The 24,976-nt window shown below is 33.1% G+C and overlaps 1 protein-coding gene across 1 annotated transcript; it reads right to left on the bottom strand.

Annotated features, from left to right (window-relative positions):
- Positions 1–8,079: 8,079 nt before the first annotated feature.
- On the bottom strand, positions 8,080–14,307 carry LOC105117629 (zinc finger CCCH domain-containing protein 34-like). The gene is made up of 7 exons (XM_011015360.1): positions 13,830–14,307; positions 13,599–13,744; positions 13,326–13,391; positions 12,921–13,040; positions 12,503–12,808; positions 12,100–12,417; positions 8,080–9,197 (listed from the first exon to the last, which is right to left on the bottom strand). The coding sequence occupies exons 1-7, from the start codon at positions 13,915–13,917 to the stop codon at positions 8,811–8,813; spliced, it is 1,431 nt and encodes a 476-aa protein (XP_011013662.1). The 5' UTR covers positions 13,918–14,307; the 3' UTR covers positions 8,080–8,810.
- Between the last annotated feature and the right edge of the window lie 10,669 nt (positions 14,308–24,976).

Below are 24,976 nucleotides of genomic sequence, written 5' to 3' on the forward strand. Positions count from 1 at the left end.
GCCGGTGCAATCCAAACCGAAATACTATTCGGTAATTTGGTTATATCTAGAGTTGTAGATCTCGGATTTAGGTTTATGTTATATTGATGGAAAGGTAAGATATAGGCCTATAACTTTTATAGGAGCCCAAGATTTAAAAATGTCATTTTCAAGTCCAAATTGTAGCAACAACGAAGAAGTCCAAATCTGTCCTGCAGCTCAAATATTGTTCAGTTTTTTGCCATATCTGGAGTTCTAGAAGTCCAAATGACCTCTATTTTTTTTTCAGGAAAACCGAGACAATTTCCTAGAACTTTTATGTTTTTAAGTGGTTCCAATTTTGATGTTATTAATGACGTTTTGGGCAGATAAGAGAAGATAAGGATTGTCACCAAGTCAAGAGTTGGCCACCCACTCATCAATTAGTCATCAATTCAATAGTTCTCAATTTTGGCTTATAAAATAAGGCATTTGTCATGCATTTAGGCATCTTAGTTTCCATATCAAGATCATGCTTTTGCTTTCTCTCTTTGTATTGCTTATGTTTTGCTTTCATTAATATCAAGTTTATGCTTTTCATTTCCTTTCTTTTAGTTAGTTAACTTTTATCTTATTTATGTTCTTATGTTATTTATTTATTTTTCTTTCTTTCATTATGCTTAATTAAGTTTATTATGTCAAGGTGAAAAGGTTACACCAATGGTGTAAGAATAAGTTTAGTGTAAACTGAATGAAAGATTGGAGAAAGAAAAATCTAAAATGATCAAACTGAATGCAATTGGCACGAAAATAAAAACAAGATCAAAATATGATTTTTGAGCGGATCACCCTGCTTTTTACCTCTCAATATTTTTTTTTAATTCAAATCAGTCTAAGTCTTTCTTTTTTATTTTTAAACAAGTTTTCATAATTCTGTACAACTAATTTATAACCTTGGCATTACATTGTAACTTCAATATAGGAAGAAGTATACAATTCATTTATAGTGTGATATTAACCAAGTTATTGTGTTATTTGTATATAATAAAATATTCTACTTCAAGATTAACCTATTTGAAAAACTTTCCCACTCAAATAACTAAAAGGCCTGCTTAATTAGGTTAACAAAATATTTTATATTGATTTTCAAGATAAACTCATCTCTAATTTGAAGAAATATAAAAAAAAAATAAAGGGAACATTCACTTTTAGTATCTTATAATTTGGTCAAAATCATACTTATCTGTTAAGTTTTTAAAAATTACAATTTGCATCCCTAGCAAAAAAAAAATAACAAAAAGGCCAAATTATCCTCCTCTATATTAAACTAAAAAATCACCCAAGCAACACAAATGATATGATCTTCCCTCTTTATAAGTGATGATTTTTTTTTCTGCACACAATTTTCTTTGTTTTTTTTAAAAAAAAACTTAAATAACCGAATCAAATCAAAAGCCTTTTATAATTTTTATGAAGTAAAAACCCAGATTAAAAAAAAAAAACTAAGATGTTATGAAAGCTAGGTTGGTTTGAAGTGAGTGAGATATTGGATTTGTCCTAATCCAGGTGAGAACCATGTCTATGAGCGAGAAGGCGATTTCCCACATGGATTTGCCTGTCATAGATTTTCAGCCCATCTGATTTTATAAGCTTGATTTGTTGTCGATGGCTCAGAGTGGAGTTGCAAGCATGATGATACCAACGAAAATACCATGGGATTTGTTACAGCTAGAATAATAACGGCTACAAGATTATTCTATTAGCAGTAACAGGATGCATGGCATGTGGAGTTAGTTAGAATTAGTTAGTTGTTAATTGTTAGTAAGTATGTAATGCATGACATTCCAATATAAAAAAGGAAAGTAGTTGACGTATATCCCACGAAAAGTAATAATAAGAATTCATTCTTCAGAAATCTTAATCTCTTCTTCTCTGTTTTCTTTTAGTTTTTCAATCTTATTAAGCCAAGTTTAATAATTGGTATCAGAGCATGGCAGAAGGCAACAAATTCAAGGCAATGAATGAAAATTGTAAAAAGTTGGAGACTCAACTATAGAGCCAACACCTAGAATGGCAAGAATCTATGGTTGAGAGTAAGGAACGTTGGATGGAACAAGGCACCAAGATTGATTAGCTGGTTCTACAAATGGAAACAATATCCACATAGTTCCAACAATTCATTACTTCTCAACCAGCGAGAAGAGATATTGGAACTGGTTCCAAAGGCATTTTGACTACCCCAGGCACTGATAAAGAAACAGGAATACCAGTTTCAGTCGAGAGAATCGCTCCAGGACACAAGAATCAGTTTAGAGGTGAACAAATGATGGGGCAAGAACTTCATAGGGTGGGGTACAACATACCATTGCCAAGGGTGGAGATGCCAACATTCAGAGGAGAGAATCCTCGGGGTTGGTTGTGAAAATGCAGAAAGTATTTCAAGTTGAACACGATACCTGCACATCAGTGGGTAGAAGTGGTCTCCTATTACTTAGATGGCAAGGCAGATGTTTGGTTCGAAGGATTAGTAAGGGAGAATGAATCTTGGATGGACTAGGAAGAATTTGCATAAATTCTTTGCAGACGGTTTGGCAGCAGAGAGGATAATATGGAAGAATTCAATAAACTGATCCAAGATAAGAGTGTGGATGATTACATAGAACAATTTGAGGAGTTAAGATCATTGATGAGTGCTTTGAATCCATCCCTAGCAAAAACTTATTACATCTCTAGCTTCATTAGTGGGCTGAAGGAGGATATCAAACCAATGCTGAAAATCTTGAAACCTTCAAATGTGCTAATGGCATTTGAACAAGCTAGGTGGCAGGAAGAGTCTAACAATAGACTAACTAAGAGGTCTAGACCAATGCAGCGCAGTGGCACTATTTTCAACAATGGAAGAATGGTCAGCATGCTCCAACCATTGTCTTTAATCCAAATCAGATGGAAGGGACAAGACCTCACTCAGATAGCCTATTTGAGTAGAGAAAAAGGCTGGGACAGTGTTTCAAGTGTTGAGAAAAGTACACTCCAGGGCACAGATGCAGTACTAAAGGTTTACACATGATTGAAGGAGTAGAGGAAGAAGAGGAGGACGAAATCAAGGAACTAGAAGACACCATGCAAGATGAATGCAAAGAAAGGAGGCCGATAGATGAATTTGGATTATCACTAAATGCATTGGCAGAAAATGATACCTACAATACTATCAAGATCAAGGGAAACTATCAAGGTAGGGACCTTATAATTCTCATAGATAGTGGGAGTACCCACAGCTTCATTGATGAAGGCGCAATTATAGAGTTAAATGTTGCCAAAAGTAAACCCACGTTACTAGCAGTCACTATGGCTAATGGAAATGTTATGTTATGTAAGATGTAGAGCCCTGGATTTACTTGGTTCATGCAGGGTTATGAGTTCAAGGCCAACCTGAGGGTGCTGAAATTAGGCAGGCACAATATAGTTCTTGGTGTGGATTGGTTGAAGCAGTATTCTCCAGTGCTCTTTGATTTCATCAAGCTGCGGTTGTCATTTAAAAAAAAATGACAGGATGGTTGAGCTAAAGGGAATAGTGCCTAGTTCTAAATTACACACGATAACAGCAATTAAAGAGCAAAGCAGCTTTAAAGATGTGATTATAGGGGTAATTGGTCAGTTTTTTGCTATGGATGTGTAAGGGGAAGATAAGCCAACCAAGGTTGCAGTGGAAATTAAATCCTTGTTAAAGGAATTTGTAGGACTTTTTGAATAGCCACAAACTTTACCACCAGCAAGGAGGTTCAATCATAAAATCTTACTGAAAACTGGTTCCCAAGCTGTTAACATTCGACCATACAAAAGTTCATTCATCCAGAAGGGTGAAATAGAGAAGTTAGTCAAGGAAATGCTTGCCAATGGAGTGATACAACATAGTGTTAGTCCATTTGCCTCTCCAGTTTTGCTTGTCAAAAAGAAGGATAACACATGGTGATTCTGCATAGATTATCGACAGCTTAATGAGCAGACCATCAAAAACAAATTCCCTATTCCTCTTATAGATGATCTCCTTGATGAGTTGCATGGTTCCAGGTTCTTTTCCAAGCTAGACTTGCGATCAGGATATTACCAAGTCAGAATGCATGGGGAGGACATTAAGAAAACAACATTTAGGATGCACCATGGGCATTACGAGTTTAGAGTCATGCCTTTTGGCCTCATAAATGCCCTGGCCACCTTCCAAGCATTGATGAATAGCATTCTGGAACCCTTCTTGTGAAAATTCGTACTGGTCTTCTTTGATGACATCCTTATTTACAGCTCAACCTTTGAGCTTCACCTTGCTCACCTCAGGCAAGTGTTGGAGACGGTACAAGCTAACCAGTTATTCACCAAGAAGTTCAAGTGTGCATTTGGGGAACAACATGTAGAAGATTGAGGCTGTAACCAATTGGCCCACTCCACAAACCTTGAAGGAATTGAAAGGGTTCCTTAGGTTGGCCAGTTATTACAGGAAATTCATCTGACATTTTGGAATCATCAGCAAACCCCTTACTGACCTACTAAAGAAAAACAGTTATAGCTGGAGTATATAAGCTCAACAGGCATTCATAATTTTGAAACAAGCCTTGTGTGAAGCCCCAGTCCTCACATTACCTGACTTCTCCAAGCCATTTATGTTGGAAACCGATGACTGTGACTGTGGCTTGGGAGCTGTACTAAGCTAGGAGGGAAAACCAATAGCTTATTTTAGCAAGTCCTTAAGTTCAAAGCATTTGGGATTATCCATCTATGAAAAGGAGTACCTGGCTATTCTTATGGCTGTAAAGAAGTGGAGGCACTACTTAGAACAAGAAAAATTCATCATCCAAACTGATCATGAAAGCCTGAAATATTTGTTGGATCAGAAAATTCATACTCTAATTCAAAAGAAAGGCTTGACAAAATTGTTGAGATTGAGGTATAAGATATTGTATAGGAAAGGAAGAGAGAACATTGTTGTTGACGCCTTGTCTAGGAAAGGCAGTAGTGACCTGTCAGCTAAGGAGAGTGAGGCTTTGGCAGCTATCACCAATATACTTCCTGCATGGTATGAAGATGTTTATGCATCCTATGAAAAGGACTGCAAGTTACAAGCTATTATTCTCAATAACTTGACAAGTGCAACAACGAAACCCAACTTTACATACAAAGAAGGAATCCTGCGATATAGGGGCAGGATAGTAGCTGGGCAGGGAGGGCATCTCAGAGCTCAACTGGTTTAATTTGTTCATGATTAATATGTTGGGGGACATGCTGGCGTTCAGAATACCTACAAAAGGCTGAAGACAAACTTCCACTGGTATGGGATGAAGGCTATGGTTAAAAAAGTAGTGGAAGAATGTAATGTGTGTAGGCAGGCCAAAGTGGAAAGAGGGGCATATCCAGGACTTTTACAGCCATTTCCGGAGCCTGGGAGGCTGTGACCATGGATTTTATAGAGGGATTACCAAGTTTAGAAGGGAGGAATGTTATCCTAGTAGTGGTGGATAGGTTCATTAAATATGGGCACTTCATCGCACTCACACATCCATTCACAGCACAAGACATAGCACAATTGTTCTTAGATCACTTCTATAAATTCCATGGATTACCTGCAGTAATTGTTACCGACAGGGACAAAATTTTCACCAATGTGTTTTGGCAGGAACTTTTCAAGAAGCTAGGGGTTAGGATGTTGATGAGCACAGCCTACCATCCACAAACGGATGGGCAGACCAAGAGGGTGAACCAATATTTAGAAACCTATCTTCGATGCATGACCATGCATAAGCCTAAACAATGGTTTCAATGGTTATCATTGGCATAGTGGTTGTATAATTCAAGCCATCATTCAACCTTGGGCATGAGCCCTTTCCAAGCACTGTATGGTTATGCTCCCCCTCAAAGGGAATGGTTAGCGCAAGAACCTACTCCAGTAGCTGCAGTGGAAGCAGTGCTGCAGAAAAGGGCTAATATGGATCACGCATTGAAGCAACAGCTAGAAACAACAAGGAGCAGGATGAAGCAAATTGTTGATAAGAAAAGAACAAAGAGGGAATTCAAAGAGGGTGATGGGGTTTTTCTTAAATTGTAGCCTTATAGGCAAAACAATATGGCCGTTAGAAAAAACCTCAAGCTCAACCCCAGGTTTTATGGTCCTTTTCAAATCAGCTAAAGGATTGGGATGGTGGCTTATGAGTTAAAACTTCTAGAGGGAAGTTTGATTCATCCTGTATTTCACGTGTCCTTACTAAATAAGAAGATTGGAGATGCAACTATAGTATCGTCCAAGCTGCCAGTATCAAATAAGGAGGGGCGGATGCAAATCATGCCTTTAGCCATAATGGACAGGAAGTTGATGAAGAAAGGTAATGGAGCAGCCACTGTAATTTTGGTTTAATGATCCAACTTGTATCCAAAAGATGTGACTTAGGAGGATCTATCTGATCTACAGAAACAGTTCCCAGATTGCCAAGCAATTTTTGAAGCATCTTAATTTAGCATTCTTGTGGACAAGAAAGCATTCAAGGAGAGGTTATTGTTACAGCTGGAATAATAACGGCTACAGGATTATTCTGTTAGCAGTAACAGGATTATTCTGTTAGCAGTAACAGGATGCATGGCACGTGAAGTTAGTTAGAATCAGTTAGTTGTTAATTGTTAGTAAGCATGTAATGCATGACGTACCAGTATAAAAGGGGAAGTAGTTGACGTATATCCCACGGAAAGTAATAATAAGAATTCATTCTTCAGAAATCTCAGTCTCTTCTTCTCTATTTTCTTTCATTTTTTCAATCTTGATAAGCCAAGCTTAACAAGATTTTTTGCAGATTCAGGAACCTTATAATACTCAATCATATGATTTGCAATTCTAATGGCAACAAACAATGATTGTATTCTTGATTTGTCCAATTCGAGTTCAAGAGTTAAAGTTGTTGAAGATCTAGTTTTTTTTGTCAATCTCCATATGCTCAGACATGTCTTCGATCTAATGGTCGGAAATAGTATTGAGTTTGTCTAAATCTAGGAGCTCTCTTAACTTTGGATGACTAGATTCTAAAGATGATAAAAATATATGATGGTGATTAAGTATTATTTACGATGTAAATTATAATTTTTTAGAATTTAATAAAAAAGTATAATTTTGATGAAATTATTATAAGATATTAAGGGTAATTTTTTTAAAAAAAAATCAAGGTAAATAACACAAGATGACAAAAAAAAAAAAAAAGCAATAGCCGAAGTAAAATTTATTTATAAAGGCAGTGCAAGAAGCAATTCAGATTAGGAAATGATATTTATGTAGGATTAATTTTCTACAATTTATCAAAAACAATGTTTATAAGTTACATATAAATAATAAACTCTAAAATAACAAATTAATAGGCTCACCCTACTAAATAAAATTTAATTAATAAAATTTAAATAAATTAAATTCAAAAACAGAAGCTATCCTTCATCTTTTAAATCGCGTCTCACGTCTAGTGTCCCTACCATGAAATTAGGGAGCCGACAACCAAAGAAAAGCATTGACTTGACACCTTTGATACTGCTCATGAAGCAGCTCTTACTTGTGATAGGGCTGCACTTTCCATGAAAGGTTTTCCACAAAATCAATAATGGCTAGAAAGGAATAGATGAGCAAGCAAACGCAGTGATCAGAATAACCAAGTCGACAGACATGCACGTGTCATTCACTCAAAGGACTTAGTCCCTGTTCAGAACAGCAGCCTAGCCTAGACATAGATAAATGGGCTAAAATTCATTTTTTTTATTTCAAAGATAATTTTTAAAAAAAATAAATAATACATCTTTTTAATATATTTCTAAATCAAAATACTTTAAATAAAAAATAACTACTACTATATACTCAAACATGCATTTAATTTGATATTTAATTTGATCTCTAATTTGCATTACTACAAAATTATTTGGAAATATTTCGGATTGTGTTATTTTGCTTACCCACGAGGCCTTGAATTCACCTCACATCCAGCAAGAGCGAGGGAGGGGGAGGGGGAGGGAGAGACAGAGAGCAAACACCAGTGAATTTTCCAGAAACCATCATTTCTACAGTTATAATCAGATGATAATCATTCTTCTCTAGCAAAATTTTACCTGGCATGGCATGCACAAAGAAAGCACATACAAAATAAAGGAAATGACAGTAATAAATGACAGGAATGATTATTACAGTCTGAGTGACTCTTCATATATTTGTATTTCATAATAGATCCATCAATAAAAATGTCAAGCATTTCAATTGTCACAACATAACTGTGTACCTAATCACATGTAAGGTAGCACTGAAGATGCATGCCTCCTTCCAAGTCTTTTATAAACCCCAGATGACAAAAAAGAAGGGAAACAAGAGACCTTCAAATTCCTTTCTAGACAAATTGGAAGCTTGTTCCCAAATTTGAAGAAATCATAAATTGATAGACATGAAGACACGGCTGATGTAAAAGGAAGAATGCTTTAGGATTTATCTCTTACATGTTTTAGAAAGGATTGGGATATAAATTAACAGACTCCAAAAAAAAGGAGATGTGGATACAGATCTGCCTTGACGAACTGCAGATTCATGGTTATTTGAAAGAACAGTGGAAGGCTATGTGGGGTTTGCTAAGATTTTTGGGCAATGGCCATAGCTTATTGAATATAAAAAACAATGGCCACAAGATTATATGAACAGAGATATTATCAGAGCTAATGTATGCTAGACCTGAATCATGGAACCATCTGAGCTGGGAAAATAAAGCCTCCTATTTGATGGCTGAAGCAAGAAAAAAAATGCTGTTTTTCATGAATTTGATCAAAAAGAGGAATGAGCAGGAGCTGTTTAATATCTTTTCTTAGCATGAGGTGCGTGCCCCTGTGTTGGTGCTGGAGCTGGTGCTGGTGCTGGTGCTGGTTGAAGGGCCTGACTGTTGAACGCTCAAATGAGAAGCCGCTCCACTCTTCGAATACTTTGAACCAACTGATCCACTAGGTGTGCTTGTTGACGAAAACAACCTGGTTGAACTGGAGTCCTTGCTGGGTTTGGACCGCAGATCTGAAGATGAGGATGATGGGGCCAGAGTGCCAATTGAAGATCCCACTGGATAGGGTGCAACTGGCATGTCAGCAAGAGAAGACGCAGATGGACTGTAACTCAGTGTTCCCATTGGATGGTCGAATTTGCATGCAGGCCCAAACTTGCATTGTCCATGTTGTGTATAGTGAGTACAAGTTGGTGCACCCTGATTATATAACATGAACAAATATCAGATGCATGATACCATACTAGGTTGGGATTCAACTTGTAAATAAGCATATGAACATATGGAAGCCTACAAAACAGCACATCCTGATATTACCTTATATATGGCTTACTCCAGATCGAAAGGAAACAAAAAAGAACACATATATAGCTTGCTTCATGATATAATAAGGGAATTTGAGAACCAAAATGAATATGTAGAGGATGCACAGCTAACAAAGCAGGATAATGACATTTTCAGGCTAAAAAGTAACCCACACATAGATACAAGGGTAATTGATACAGCATTATTAAAAATGACATAAGAAACCGCAAAAGAACACAAATAAATGACCAACCATAGAGAAAAACTTTCGATTCTTGACACGATGCTAATGCATTTTGTAGAACAAACTATAAATTTCAATCAAATTATAGGTCCTAAAGAGAAACATAAATCAATATGTCACGGCCTGACATTTAAAAATGATATCACTTTGATGATGACCTAGAAGTTCGAACATGTAAAGGCAACATAAGGTCTTTGTTTTTAGTCTTTTTAGGCCGATCACAAGATCTGCTTAAGCATGAGAAAATTAAATAACAATGATAAAATGTGGCATGAAAGATAAAGAAATAGATGATAACAACTGTTTTACAATCTTCTTATCCCGATACAAATTTGCCTGTGCAATGAACCCTCACCTTTCCAAAAGAAATAGATGATAACAACTGTTTTACAATCTTCTACCCCCGATACAAATTTGTATGTGCAATGAACCCTCACCTTTCCAACCATGACCAGATAACTTTGGGACACTGGAGACAAAAAAACTAATCCCAGCACCCAGTCCCGCTAAGAGTCTTCATAAAGCATGATCCCGGACTTTGTTGCAATGACTAACAAGTGCAAATTACAGAGAATAAAGCAAGCACCACTTGTAAAATAAGTCCAAAATAGTATACTGAAGCAAATAAGTAAATGCAAGGAATATAGACAGGAAAAAAAAAGAAAAGAATTGACTGCCTAAAACCCTAAAGCTGCTTAAGAGATGCAACAAGGTCCAGTACATCATAAAGACAATAACTTGTAACATCAATGCATCAATTACCTCTCTGCCCTAATCTCTATTGTGATCTCTCTTCGTCAGAATGTAGAACTGCTTAAAAGCATGCCTTTATGAGTTCAATTTATCCATTTCAGAATCATACTGGCAAAATTTCCATCCCAATTCACAACTCAAACAAATCCACCAAATTACGAAGAAGACAAAGCAACAAGGATGAACAAACATGTCAATGCAGTTCCTAACCTAGACACAGAAGCCTGATCCTCCTCCAAACTCCCATAATGGCCCCAAAACTACGAGTTGCAAAAACCAAATACAGTAGCTAAAAATATTCCAGATTTTCATCGTTTCTGAGAATAACACTCCTGGCATACAATTTGGACAGCACATGGAGATGTTCCCCACAAGGACTCTATCCCCAGTATCTAAAGATCAAAACAGTGTTAAAAAAAATTTCTTCTGTTAAATATATAATAGCTTGTGTAACATCATATAAAAATGTTCATTCAACAGATAATCAAGAGGTTACAAAGATAAACTTGTGTCATAGTAGCTATTATCTCAGGATGTAAATCACAATTCAATGTTTAGTTGATGATATAGAAAATGCCCCAGGCTTATTGTAAGCCATGGAATATGTGACTGATCAGGAGACAGAAAGGAAGGCTAGCACATATTATCTCCCAAATAATGTTGAAATAAATTAGAAATAATTGGTAAAGAACAAAGAAACAGCATCCAGAGGAGATGATGAGCAATGATGAAAGTTTAGAAAGAAGTTTCCAGAAAATAAAACATGGAATTACTTCACCATGCAATCAAATCACCCTATGAAGCAGGAAGCTGAAGTGAAGACTGCAATCCAGATATTAGATGTTGTTCGTCAGACTCAAAAGCTGGTTGGATTGTTTTTCAGCTTAACACTAATTAAAGATGTAATATTATTTTGAACTAGGCCAGAATATAAAAATTTCTTTGAAAAGGTCACTCTCATGACATTGTAGCTTAATTCTACGCAATACTCAGCTGCAAAAGCTGTGAACCTGAAAAACTATCCAGTTTAATGGGTGGAAAAAGGCTGCCATGTAATGGGAATAGACCCGCCTACTTATTAAGTTAAAATATCCCATAGAGAGAAGCGAGGAAGCAATGTTGCTACTTGTATTTCAACTACAAAAGCATAAATGGTAATGTTCTATACATGCATGACAGATGCAATCTACAGAACAACATGCCACCGAAAAACTTCCACTGTCAAAATATCATTCTCACATGGCGCACCAGCATCCCAAGGCAAAAGAACAGCTATTTCAAGAAATAAAACTGAAGTGAAAAGACTAACAAAGTGGTGCAGATGGACCTTCAAAAACGCATCCAGAGATCAAGGGCAAGTTCCACATAATCACCTACCCTGATAAGACCTCGAAAATATCATACTGAAGGCAGGCAGGTGCATGCCAGAGTTGAGTCAGAAGATTCAAGATTCTAACCATGTGAAATGAACTTTGTTTCACTAAGACTCTAATGAGAAAAGAATAACTACCAAAAGGAATGTCAGAATTTCTCTGAGGAAAATGAAGACGGGAAAAGATAGAGAAAGAAAGAGCAAGCATACAATTGCAGCATTATGATTGCATCGGTCAAAACAAATATACATTCATAAATTCAGAAAATGCTTTTAATGACCTCCACCAAACCAGTCATAAATGCAATGTAGCAAGCAACAATCACTAGAGGTCTGATTAATTATAACATTTTGCAATTTTAGCAAGGAACAAACTAGTAATTGATGCCCTGACATAAGGTATTTAAAAAATAAAAAAAAGCACTTACCGGGCGTAGAGGAAAGCCCATGGGACTAAGAACAACATTTGTTTTTGACGCTACCAATTCTGGGGGATGATGATATCTACACGAGGATTCAAATTTACAATCGCCAGTTTTCATGTAATACTGACATTCAGGCTGGCCAGGTCTCTCTGGAAACACATGTTCCTTCTGGGAACTACTAGAAGGACCTTTTGCACTAGTTACAGATTGATATGCTCCTGTATAAGCAGGTGCAGAAGGAGATAGTGGTGATATTCCATAGACTGATCCTGAGCAAACTGCAGGCTGAGCATTAGGAGAGGCTATGGGACTTACAGGTGCCTGCACCAGGAGAGATTGCAACTCAAAATGAATAGAAGTAGATTAGTCAAAATCTAATGAAATAGAGAAATTTCCATTGACCTACCGGGTATGGACTCCAACTTGGATAGGGAACTAAGCCTGGGGAAAGCAACATGGGACCATAAGGACCTTGTACATAGGAGCCTGGTAGCAGAGGAGGCCTTGCAACCATTACACCATACTGTTGAGATGAAGGAACAGACGGAGATTGCATTGTAGGATATAAAGTAGGGGCAGGCACCGATGCAACTTGTGGAGCCAGTGATTGTGCTGGAATTTGCATGTTAGCTGGCTGTGGATGGTGGAATTTACATGTTGCCCCAAACTTACACTGACCTGTTTTAATGTAGTATGTACATTCCTTGTCACCCTGTTGTTAATTAAATTCAAGGAATCAGCAAACTTGACTTCATACTCAGGACAAAAAAGACCAAAATGATCAAAGGCATAAATCTTGAATGCCAATGTAAAGATATACAGACCGGGCGTAATGGGTATCCATAAAAATTTAGTGACACGGGTCTAACAGAGCTGCCTCCCTGTTTAGGATGGTTGTACTTGCAGGAAGCACCAAATTTACATGTCCCCGTCCGCATATAATACTGCAAATAAAGTAAGAACAGTTTGATCAGTACAACCAGGAATCCCATGAAACATCAAACCAAACCAACCAGAGGCATAGCTAAGCAGCAAAGGTCCAAATTCACTGAAAGAATTTACAATTCATTCAGTACGAGATGGACACTGCGTAATGTAACGTAATCAATAGACATTGTATCAGCACTCACTTCGCTGAAATTATCATTAATGAACACACATTGTCCACAATCAATCATTTGCATACACAGCAATCACAGTAATCATTCGAAACCAGTGAAGTCGAGTACCTGGCAAAGAGGCTGGCCCACTCGTTCAGGAAACTCCCCTCCACCAGTCCTCCCAGCTTCCAATGCCTAAAAACAACATCAACTACCACAATCAAACCATACGGATCATACCATAACACCACCACAAAGCAAGCTAAGACCTCCTCCTCCACATTTAACAAAATTACAAAACTAACCCTCCTCCAATCACAATTCCAAAAGCCACAAGATTAAACCTAATTACTAAATACAAATCATTTCAAACTCAATTCGAGTAAAGTCAGTCAAAATTACCGCAGTCCGGTCACGTGGATGATTATACCGACACCTAGCTCCGTACCCGCAAAACCCGGTCCTCAAGTAATACATGCAATCTTGCTCATTAGGTCTTTCCGGGTATTCCGATTCTGTTTCCCCTAATCCCAATTGCCAAACACCCTCTACATCAACCACGCCAAACATAAGTAATCAAACTCAACAAAAAACAGATCACTATTAAGTTAACATTGAATTAATGTAGGTTACCTTCAAGTCCGGTTTCCTGTCCTGAACCCGTCCATTCTAGTGCCGGATCGGATTGTGAGCCTTCTTGTGCCCGACCGTACCGGTCCATTCGTACGGACCAACCCCGAACTTATCGGAACCGGACGGAAACACAGGTGAAAAACAAGCAAGTTTCTGCGGTTCTTTTTTTCGCAGTTAACAAAATGAGACACCGATCAATGAGAGAAACCGTTACCGCGTTATAGTTTCTGCTTCTAGAGATGGAAAGTAAAAAGAAACCGATTAGATGTTTTTGCTTTTTGGATTTTTCAAGGAAAAACACATACAGAGAGAGAGAGAGACAGTGTTTGGTATTCTGTTTTTTAGGGAGGTTTATGGATTCTGTGCCTTTGCTTTCACTTTTCCTCTCGCTTGAGCGATCGTTGTTGTTGTTTGATCTCTTCTTCAACGTGCGTTATGCTGTTGGTGGTTTATTATATACGCGCCAAACAGAGCGGTAAGAACCTAAAATAATTGTTCTTTTTAAGGTTGTAAGGAAAAAAGAAGAAGCAAAGCAATAAATTAAAAGTGTGACTTTATAATATTTATTTACTGACCTTTTTCTGTTTTTGTTTTTGTTTATGTGAGACTGTCTGAAATATATTATTATAACCAACTTACTTTAGTTCTGTAGTTGTGCGTTCGAGATGACGATAGTGTCCTCGGTTCTTGTCTGAGGATTGGGCTGTTGGGGGTGGAGAGAGTTGTCTTTTTGATAAAGGGTTATTACAGAAAGGGTAATGCGGGACGAATATCAATTTAAGTGATTAATTAATCCAGTGTCAGTGAGTGCGGAGAAGTGTTTTCCTCTGCGTGGCATGCAAAAGGAATAGTATTTTAAAAAAAAAATTAATGTATTCTTTAAATAACTAATAATATTCTATCTGTTATTTATTGAATTTATTTTTAAAATATAAATCCAAGTATAAGAAATAAATTATAAATAAATATATTTATATTGTTTTTAGGGATTCATGTGTTTTATTTCCTATCTTACCTTTATGTCTATCTCTTTCTTTAATATAAATTCAAAGAATAATTAATAAGATATTATTAATTATAATATAAACATTATAAAAAATTTTATTTTTTTAAAATATGATATTATATCCAAAAAACTTAGGTTTGGCTCTGTCAAATCCTAGAAATTTAGGTATGGCATGACCAAAGCTAAACTCAACTTACTTGGATCTAAAAATATATGTCATATTCAAGAGATGTGGGTCTTATAATTATTATTATTATTATTATTATTTAATAAAATTTATGTTTTTTTAATAGTGATAATATTTTTTTAAAATTTATTAATGATAATGATGATAATAATATTAATATTAATAATAATATTAATATTAATATTAATATTAATATTAACAATAATAATAATAGTAAATTAACAATAATAATAATAATAATTTTAATTTTAATTTTAATTTTACCCTTCAAATCAAATCTTTAGTTTTTTTAAACAACAACAACAATAATAATAATAATAATAATAATAATAAGCATGGAAAACTGGCCTCATCCCCTTCTATGAAAGACTATAACAGAAAAAAATGTAAGCAGACCTAAAAATGTAAGTAGATTTAAAAAAAAAAAAGCATATAAAAAAACCAATAAAAAATACAAATGAACTCAACCATGCACTTTAATCTAGAGAAATGATGAAGAAGCATGACACTATTACCAAACTAAAGAACAATAATAACATGTCTAATTAAAAAAAAAATAAGACATGAAAATTACAGAAAAGCAAGCATAGAATAACTAAACGTAACCTGAAAACTAAACCAAATGAAAATAGTAGCAAAAAAAAATATGTCTATAATTAAATAGTTTAAAAGGAGAAATAAGAGTGATGAGAAACTGAAACCCTGAAATTAATTATTCAGACCTAAAAACACATTTAATCTCACTTAATAAATAATGTCTCTTCCAATGTTGTCCAAAAATCAAGAACACAACCAAGTGCCAAGAACCCAAGAACACAACCAAGTGCCGAGAACCCAACCAAGCGTGCTATATATTTAATGCATAATCATTATCATCCTATCATATCAAAATCACCTATAATTTATTGTCACAAGTTACATGTCTAAAATCAAAAAGATATTTAATTAAATTTTAATGATATTATTGTGGCTTAACTATTATAATTTATAGTGGATTGTTTTTATCTACATGGTAATACTAATGAGAGGTTTAGTTTTCTTTATAATGATAATAATAATGATAGAGTTTGATAGATTAGGTTGAAATTTAAAAGTAGGATATTAGAATTTTTTTTTAATGAATTTATCAATAAGAAAATGGATAAACTTTTTCTACATTTGCCTGAAAATGTACTAGAGTTTTTTTACTCATTAACAATTATTAATATTTGGATGTTTTTTTCTTTGATTTATTTAGTTACAAATTCAAGTAATTAAAAAAGTATTTAATTACAATAACCATCATTTATCTTATGTTATATATATCCGAATATTTATAACTAAGGAATGAGTTTGAATCTCTGTAAAATAAAATGGCTTGATGGTATAATTTAAAATCTTATAATTATGAGATCTTGAGTTTAATATTTTTCAAGATGCTTTTATGGCAATCATAAAAGTTTATATTTTTTAAGTGTGTATAGAGAAAAGATGCATGTATTTGAAAGTTTTGATTTGTGCATGATTATTTTTATTTTAAAAATGCTTTTAGAATCCATATAAATGGAGGGCATTTATATGCATATCATGTTGACTAATTTTGATAGTTTATTCTGAATTTTTTTTCCAGAGTAATAGATTAGAAATTTAACATTTACTTAAGAATAAAGTTTACTTGTAAATAAAAAATTGATAATTAGTACTTAAAAGTGTATTTTTTTGAAGGTTTTATATTATCATTTTGCACTTGAAGTAATAATAACTTCTTAACCAGAACATGTTTTATAATAACATATTTAATAATATAAAATACCTTTAATTTATGGTAAATATTCATCTTAAATGTAGACCTATCACCTAAATCAAAAGATTGATTGATGAGTTTAACTAATGAAATTGAGAAGACAAAGAGAAGGCTAAGATTAGAAAAAAGATGTTGGTCTAGTCCAAACTAGAACACCTTTTGGTCATTGGATCATAACTAGAGTTGTAAAACTTGGATTTGGATCTACTCTATATGGATGGAAAGTTAAGATATAGATTTAAAACTTTCATGGGAATCCAAGATTCAAAAAGGTAGTTTTCAAGTTCAAATTGTAGCAACAACGGAGAAGTTTTAATCTGTCCTACAACCCAGATACTATTTAGTGTTCAGCCTATATCTTGAGTTTTAGAAATCCAAATGATCTTTTTTTTTTGTTGGAAAGCTTAGACAATTTCCTATAATTTTCATTATAACAGTCTATTCAAATTCTGATGTTAGTAATGATGTTTTGATCAAATAAAAAGATAAGGATTGTCACCAAATCAAGATGTGGCTATCCACTCAACAATTAGTTAACAAATCAATAGTCTCAAATTTTGGCATATAAAATGAGGTATTTGCCATGCACTTAGGTATCTTAGTTTTCATATCAAAATCATGTTCTTACTCACTGATTTGTACTTAAAAGTGCATTTTTATCAAGGTTTTATATCATCATTTTGCACTTAAAGTATCAATAACTCCTTAATTAAAGCATGTTTTATAATAACAAGTTTGATACCATAAGGTACCTTTAATTTATGGTAAATGTTCATCCTAAATGCAGGCATATCACATAAATAAAAGGATTGATTGATGAGTTGAATTATTGAAATTGAAAGGACAAAGAGAGGGCCAAACTTAGAAAAGAGATACTGGTGTAGTCTAAATTAGAACATTGTTTGGTAATTGGGTTATATCTGGAGTAGTAGATCTCGGATTTGGGTCTACTTTATATGGATGGAAAGGTAAGACATAGGCCTACAACTTTTATTCGGAGCCCAAGATTTAAAAAGGCCATTTTCAAGTCCAAATTGTAGCAACAATGAAGAAGTCTAAATTTGTCCTGCAGCTCGAATACTATTCAGTGTTTGGCCCATATCTAAAGTTCTAAAAATCCAAATGACCTTAAATTTTTTTTTTCTGGAAAGCTGAGATAATTTTCTATAATTTTCATGTTCAAGTGGTTCCAATTTTGATGTTATTAATGACATTTTGGGCAGACAAGAGAAAATAAGAATTGTCACTAAGTCAAGAGTTGACCACTCACTCATCAATTAGTCATCAAATCAATAGTTCTCAATTTTGGCCTATAAAAGAGGAATTTTTCATTCCATCCATTTAAGCATCTTGGTTTCCAGATCAAGATCATGCTCTTGCTTTCTCTCTTTGTATTTTTGTAATCCTTAAGTTTTATTTTCATTAATATCTTGTTTATGCTTTTCAATTCCTTTCCTTTACTTAGTTAACTTTTATCTTATTTATGTTCTTATTTTATTTATTGTTTTTCATTATATTTAGCTAAGTTTATTATGTTAAGGTGAAAAGGTTACACTAATGGTGTAAAGTAAAGTGAAAACTTAATATGGACTTTAATGTTTGATACTAACATGTTTTGTATTTGTTATCTTGTTCACTCATTAATACTTTGCTTGTTAAATGACTAATCTAGATTTATATTATATAACACTTGGTACAACAAATACTTGGCACTTTCATAGCCCATACTGTATGGTATAACCGACACTTGTGCTATGAAAGGAACTTGATTTATTGTTAACATAAGTTATGATCATAAATGTCTGATAACATTTATAAGTATTAGCATTATTCGAATAAGATCACTAATGTAATCATGTTAACAATTTATAATCTGATTGGAACCTTCTTTGTGTATGGTTTCCAATTTAATAATAAGAGTTAATACTATACTTGTTTGATATACCATTAGTGGATCTTCTAACGTTGACACTTGTTGTTATCATTATTTAATCCTTACCTTAATCTTTCATCTCAAAGTTCTCATCAACTTCTTCTTCTTCTTTATTACTATTACTATTACTATTACTATTACTAGTACTACTACTACTACTACTACTACTAGTAGTATTATTATTGTTGTTGTTGTTTTACTTTTGTTGTTGTTTTATTGTTATCTATAATTTATACAATTAACTTTCCTGTTGTTCGACCTCGGTTTTGCCGAGTTATTTATTATTTCGACACTCTTGCACTTGGTTCAAATATACATAATATAACAAAACTAATCAATAAAAATTTTAATACCAAATACGAACCAGACTTGGTTCATATCAACTACCCCTTATTTCAATCATATAGATTCTTTTTGTATTGTTTCTGATTTATTTTTTATTTTTGTTAAATAAATAACATAGAATAAAATAGTTATATTTCTTTCTAAAAAAACAATTATACTAGCAAATTATATTTTTAATGGAATTTAAATTATCACTCTCCTTAAAAAAAATAAATTAATTTCAATATAATTAAATAAAGAAATTTAAAGGACTCTTTGCAACATGAGATCAAATGTCTTAATATGCACCTATCTCTCAGCTTTTCAACTTGATTTTTAATTAGTATTAATAACTTCTTCTTCTTTTTAACATTTACTAACACCTTTAATTCTCAATATATTTTATTAAAAAGATAGCAAGAATGCCTATTTCTTTATTAAAAATAGTATTTTTTTCAAAACAAGTCTCTACAAAATAGTATTTATAGGGAGTAGAAAACAAATATGTTATCTTTATTAGTGTCAAATCTTGGCCCTTGATTCTACCCTGAAGGACCCCAATCGTTGACTCAAAGTTGCAATCATAGCCTAAAAAAGGTGCTGAAGAAAGACTGGTTGGGTTGGCCACTTTAGGATGGCACTGAGACTGTTGTGGTATCAATCAACTAGAAAGGACTATATAAAGGTGTAGTTAGGCGTCAGGTAATCTTTTACATGCAACTTATGTCAAATTTGATAGAGAGATGAATCATTAAATGCTTTTAAAAGAAGGTCATCCAAGTAGGTTTCATGTGAAACAAATGATGAACAATTCTAAATGATGTGTCGTGTGGTCTGTCCTTTTTTTTAATTGTTCAGTCAAAATAGCGTTGTTTGGCTGAAAACGCAGTTTCATTTAAATGAAACAACATCGTTTAGGCTTTTAGAGTTTTAATTTAGGGATTTAAAAAAGTTTAATTTGATCTCTCATCTTTTAATTTCTTTCAATTGCACCCTTAATTGATCCTAAACTTCTAATTTTATGCAATTTTTTCCTTATTGAACCCAATCTTCTCAATTAAGCCCAAATTGTGCCCCAAACTTAATTTTTCATCAATTAAACCCTAATAAAATTAATTTGACTCATTTAAACTACAATTATATCCTTACACCTAATTATATCCTTAAAAAAAAAAATTCTTAAACATAATTAAACTTTAATTTGACCCATGATTAAGTTAAATTAGCCTATTAAAAAATCTAATTATATCATTAGACTTAGTTTTTATGCAGATTTGTCCAATAATGATTTAATTTGACATTGAATCTGCATTATGCTTCCAGCTCCATCCAAAATTGCAGCTTGATCTTCTTCTATATTTAAAATCCTCTCGGCTTGTTTTTTTGCTAAAATACTTGTCTTCTTGCTATTATTATTTTTTTTTTAATTTTGAAATTGCTATTATTATTTGTTTTTTTAATTTTGGAAAGAAAGAAGATGAATTTGAGGAATAACCTAGAAACGAGTTATGACAATTTTTATGCCAAAAATCTTCCACCTTAATTGAATGATGTATGGTCAAAATAATTGGCCTTTTCATCTTTATTGTCATTAACCATCGCATTCATAAGTGTGGTGACACGACCAAAAAGTTGATGTCTTTTTCCAAGTACAGGAGTGCCAAAGTAATAAATAACCCGGCAAGACCAGGGTTGAACCACAGGGAGGTTAATTGTATAAATTATAGATAACAATAAAACAACAACAACAACAATAATAATTGTAGTAGCAATAATAGTAGTAGTAGTAGTAAAGAAGAAGAAGAAATTGATGAGAACTTTGAAATGGAATATTAATGTAAAGATTAAACAATGATAACAACAAATGTCAAGGTTAGAGGATCTAGTAATGGTATGTCAAATAAGTATAGTATAAACTCTTATTATTTAATTGGAAACCACACACAAAGGAGGTTCCAATCAGATTATAAATTGTTAATATGATTATATTAGTTATCTTATTCGATTAATGCTAATACTTGTAAATCTCTGAGGCATTTAGGATTATAACTTATGTTAACAACAAATCAAGTTCCTTTCATAATTCAGGTATCGGTTATACCATATAGTATGGGCTATGAAAGTGTCAAGCATTTGTTATACCACATGTTATACAACATAAATCTAGATTAGTCATTTAACAAGTAAAGTATTAAAGAGTGAACAAGATAACAAATATAAAATATGTTAATATCAAACATTAAAGTCCATGTTAAGTTTACACTATATTTATTTTTACACCATTTGTATAAGATTTTCACCTTGACATAATAAACTTACCTAAACATAATGAAAGAGTGAAACATAAATAAACAAGAAAGTTAACTAAGTAAAGGAAAGGAAATGAAAGGCATAAACAAGATATTAATAAAAATAAAACTTAAAAATACAAAGAGAGAAAGCAAGAGCATGATCTTGATCTGGAAACCAAGATACCTAAATGCATGGCAAATTCCTCTTTTTATAGGTCAAAATTGGAAACTATTGATTTGATGACTAATTGATGAGTGGATGACCAACTCTTGACTTGGTGACAATCCTTATCATCTCTTTTATGCCCAAAACATCATTGATAACATCAGAATTGGAACCACTTAAAAACATGAAAGATGTAGGAAATTATCTCAACTTTCCAGAAAAAAAAATGGATGTCATTTAGACCTCTAGAACTCTAGATATGGGCCAAACACTGAACAGTGTTCGGGCTGCAGGACAAATTTAGATTTCTTCATTATTGGTATAATTTCGACTTCAAAATGACCTTTTTAAAACCAAACCTCCAAATAAAAGTTGTAGGCCTTTGTCTTACCTTTCCATCATATAAAGTAGACTTAAATCTGAGATCTACAACTCCAAATATGACCCCATTACCAAACAATGTTTCGGTTTGGACTGCACCAGCATCTCTTTTCTAAGTTTGGCCATCTTTTTGTCCTTTCAATTTTAGTTCTTAAACTCATCAATCAATCTTTTCATTTATGTGATAGCTTTGCATTTAAAATGAACATTTACCACAAATTAAAGATATCTTATATTATTAGATATGTTATTATAAAACATGTTTTAGTTAAGAAGTTATTGATACTTCAAGTGCAAAATGATGATATAAAACCTTTATAAAAATGCGCTTTTAAGTACTAATCACACCCCCCAACCAGCTTATTACTAATCTCTAGTAATTAAAGTGTTAAAATAAAAAATAATTTGCAAATTCCACAAAGTAAGGTATTCATCATTTAACTTCCATTAATCTATCCGGATAAATAAACTCTCATTAAATTTATATATCTGTCCAATACCTCTTAAACAAGATATTAATAAACCTTTTTTTATGCTCAATATATCAACATATACTTATAGGGCTTTACTTGGAAGAAAACAAAATTTTTGTTCTAATATTTAAGGTTAACTTCCTTGGGTTAAGATTTTTTTCTTATTTTTTTTTAATATATATACATGTAACTTAAAACAGAATGTATCTTTAACCCATGTAACGAGCTTTCAGCTAATGACTCCCAGACCAGTTAATCTTAGGGCATTAAATGTTGAAACACTCCTACGAGCTTAGTAACTCGGGTTGCAGAAACTGATACATAGATAGTGCAATGTTTGATTCCCCTAAGCTTTTCTCCTCAACCCACCAACAATTATATGTTAAAATGTGTGTGTGAAAATTAAGGTTTAACAATACAAGAGTTTGTAAACCTAAATATTTCAAGAAGTATTATGATAGACCTTGTTATGAATATTGCAAATAACCATTGAAAAATATTTACCAAGATACATCTCAAGAGTCAATAAAATTCCTCCTTACTTTACCATCTTAGTAACAATAGTTTGCAAATGGTTTATGAAAAAGATAACACAGTTAGTTTTTTTTTTTAATATCAACTACTGCCCTCTCCCTCTAACCAAAACGAGACATTGTCCTCAATGTTTTAAGGTAGAAAGATAGAGTATAGAAGACATTACCTGAAACAACGATTACTGACAAACCTGAAACACACTTAAACAAATATAAGAAACAACAAAACACAAATATTATATTATTAATAAAACCAAAAGACACAAGTTCTTACAAACTAAGACTCAAATTGTAGTTGTGATTATAGCTCACATCTTCCCTTAGTTTTACATCTAAGAATGGCTTAAACGTCTTCTATGGGCCGAGGATAAGCTTCCCATCCAGTTTTCTTAAAAAGTGATAAACAGGGTTTTTTTTAGTCAGATTCCCAAGACTAAGTCGATCATGTTCTTTATGAAAATGGGGTCATAAATCATGAATTGCACGATACATATCTCTATTATGATGAGACTTAAGAGTTAATAGAAGATTATCTAAAGACTTCTTACTCAGGCCATCCTTAATGAATTGTATTTTGTCTTCATAGTTTATAGATACCATTCCTAAAGAACGACATTGCGCATTACAAGTCCATCTGACATATTGATGACAGACTTTCAATCATTTTGCATGACGTTTCTTTGCAAAAGTGCTTTTACCTATTTTAGACATATGTGAAATGAAAGAATTAGAAGACTCACCTGATAATCAGAGCTTTGCTTCAATCAACCAGTGAATATCTTCAAGAATTCCATGATTCATTAACAACTTCAATCTTGCACATTTAGCACGGTAAATTTTTGTAATTGCATTCTAAGGCAGAGCGGGAAAATACTTTTTCAATTTTCAAGATTAGTATCCATTTTCAAATGAGAATTGGAAGAGAGATTCAAAGAATTGCACAAATATATACACAGATATCAATTAGTCATCAAATCAATAGTTTCCAATTTTGGCCTATAAAAGGAGGAATTTGCCATGCATTTAGGCATCTTGGTTTCCAGATCATGCTCTTGCTTTCTCTCTTTGTATTTTTAAGTTTTATTTTCATTAATATCTTGTTTATGCCATTCATTTCCTTTTCTTAGTTAACTTTTATCTTATTTATGTTCTTATTTTGTTTATTTATTTTTTTCTTTCATTATGTTTAACTAAGTTTATTATGTCAAGGTGAAAAGGTTACACTAATGGTGTAAGAATAAGTATAGTGTAAACTTAATATAGATTTTAATGTTTGATACTAACATGTTTTGTATTTATTATCTTGTTCACTCTTTAATACTTTGCTTGTTAAATGAGTAATCTAGATTTATGTTGTATAACACTTGGTCCAACAAATGTTTGGCACAACAAATGCTTGGCACTTTTATAGCCCATACTGTATGGTATAACCGATACCTAAGTTATGAAAGGAACTTGATTTATTGTAAACATAAGTTATAATCATAAATGCTTGACGAGATTTACAAGTATTAGAATTAATCAAATAAGATAACTAATGTAATCATGTTAACAATTTATAATCTAATTAGAACCTCCTTTGTGTGTGGTTTCCAATTGAATAATAAGAGTTTATACTATACTTATTTGACATACCATTACTGGATCCTCTAACCTTGACATTTTTTGTTATCATTGTTTAATCCTTACGTTAGTCTTCTATCTCAAAGTTCTTATCAACTTCTTCTTCTTCTTCTTCTTATATTATTATTATTATTATTATTATAATTATTACTACTACTACTACTACTATTATTGTTATTCTTGTTGTTGTTGTTGTTGTTGAATTATTGTTATCTATAATTTATACAATTAACCTCCATGTGGTTCGACCCTAGTCTTGCTAGGTGATTTATTACTTCGACACTCCTGCACTTGGGAAAAGACATCAATCTTTTGGTCGTGTTAAGTTTTTGGCGTCTTTGCTAGGGAGGTAAGTTCTTGTACAAATTATAGTATTTATTTTATTTTCTCTTTTCACTTTTCTTGTATATAACTTTGTTTCTTTTCTCTTGTTTCTTCTTCTTTTGT

The sequence above is a fragment of the Populus euphratica genome, unplaced genomic scaffold (genome assembly GCF_000495115.2).
Source record: "Populus euphratica unplaced genomic scaffold, PopEup_1.0 scaffold1447.1, whole genome shotgun sequence".
NCBI lineage: Eukaryota > Viridiplantae > Streptophyta > Magnoliopsida > Malpighiales > Salicaceae > Populus > Populus euphratica.

Coding starts and splice junctions, on each gene's coding strand:
- LOC105117629 (XM_011015360.1), bottom strand. CDS start 13,917: ATGGACCGGTACGGTCGGGCACAAGAAGGCTCACAATCCGATCCGGCA. Junction 13,392..13,598: donor ATCCACGTGACCGGACTGCG/GTAATTTTGACT, acceptor TGTTGTTTTTAG/GCATTGGAAGCTGGGAGGAC. Junction 13,041..13,325: donor TGGGCCAGCCTCTTTGCCAG/GTACTCGACTTC, acceptor CTTTATTTGCAG/TATTATATGCGGACGGGGAC.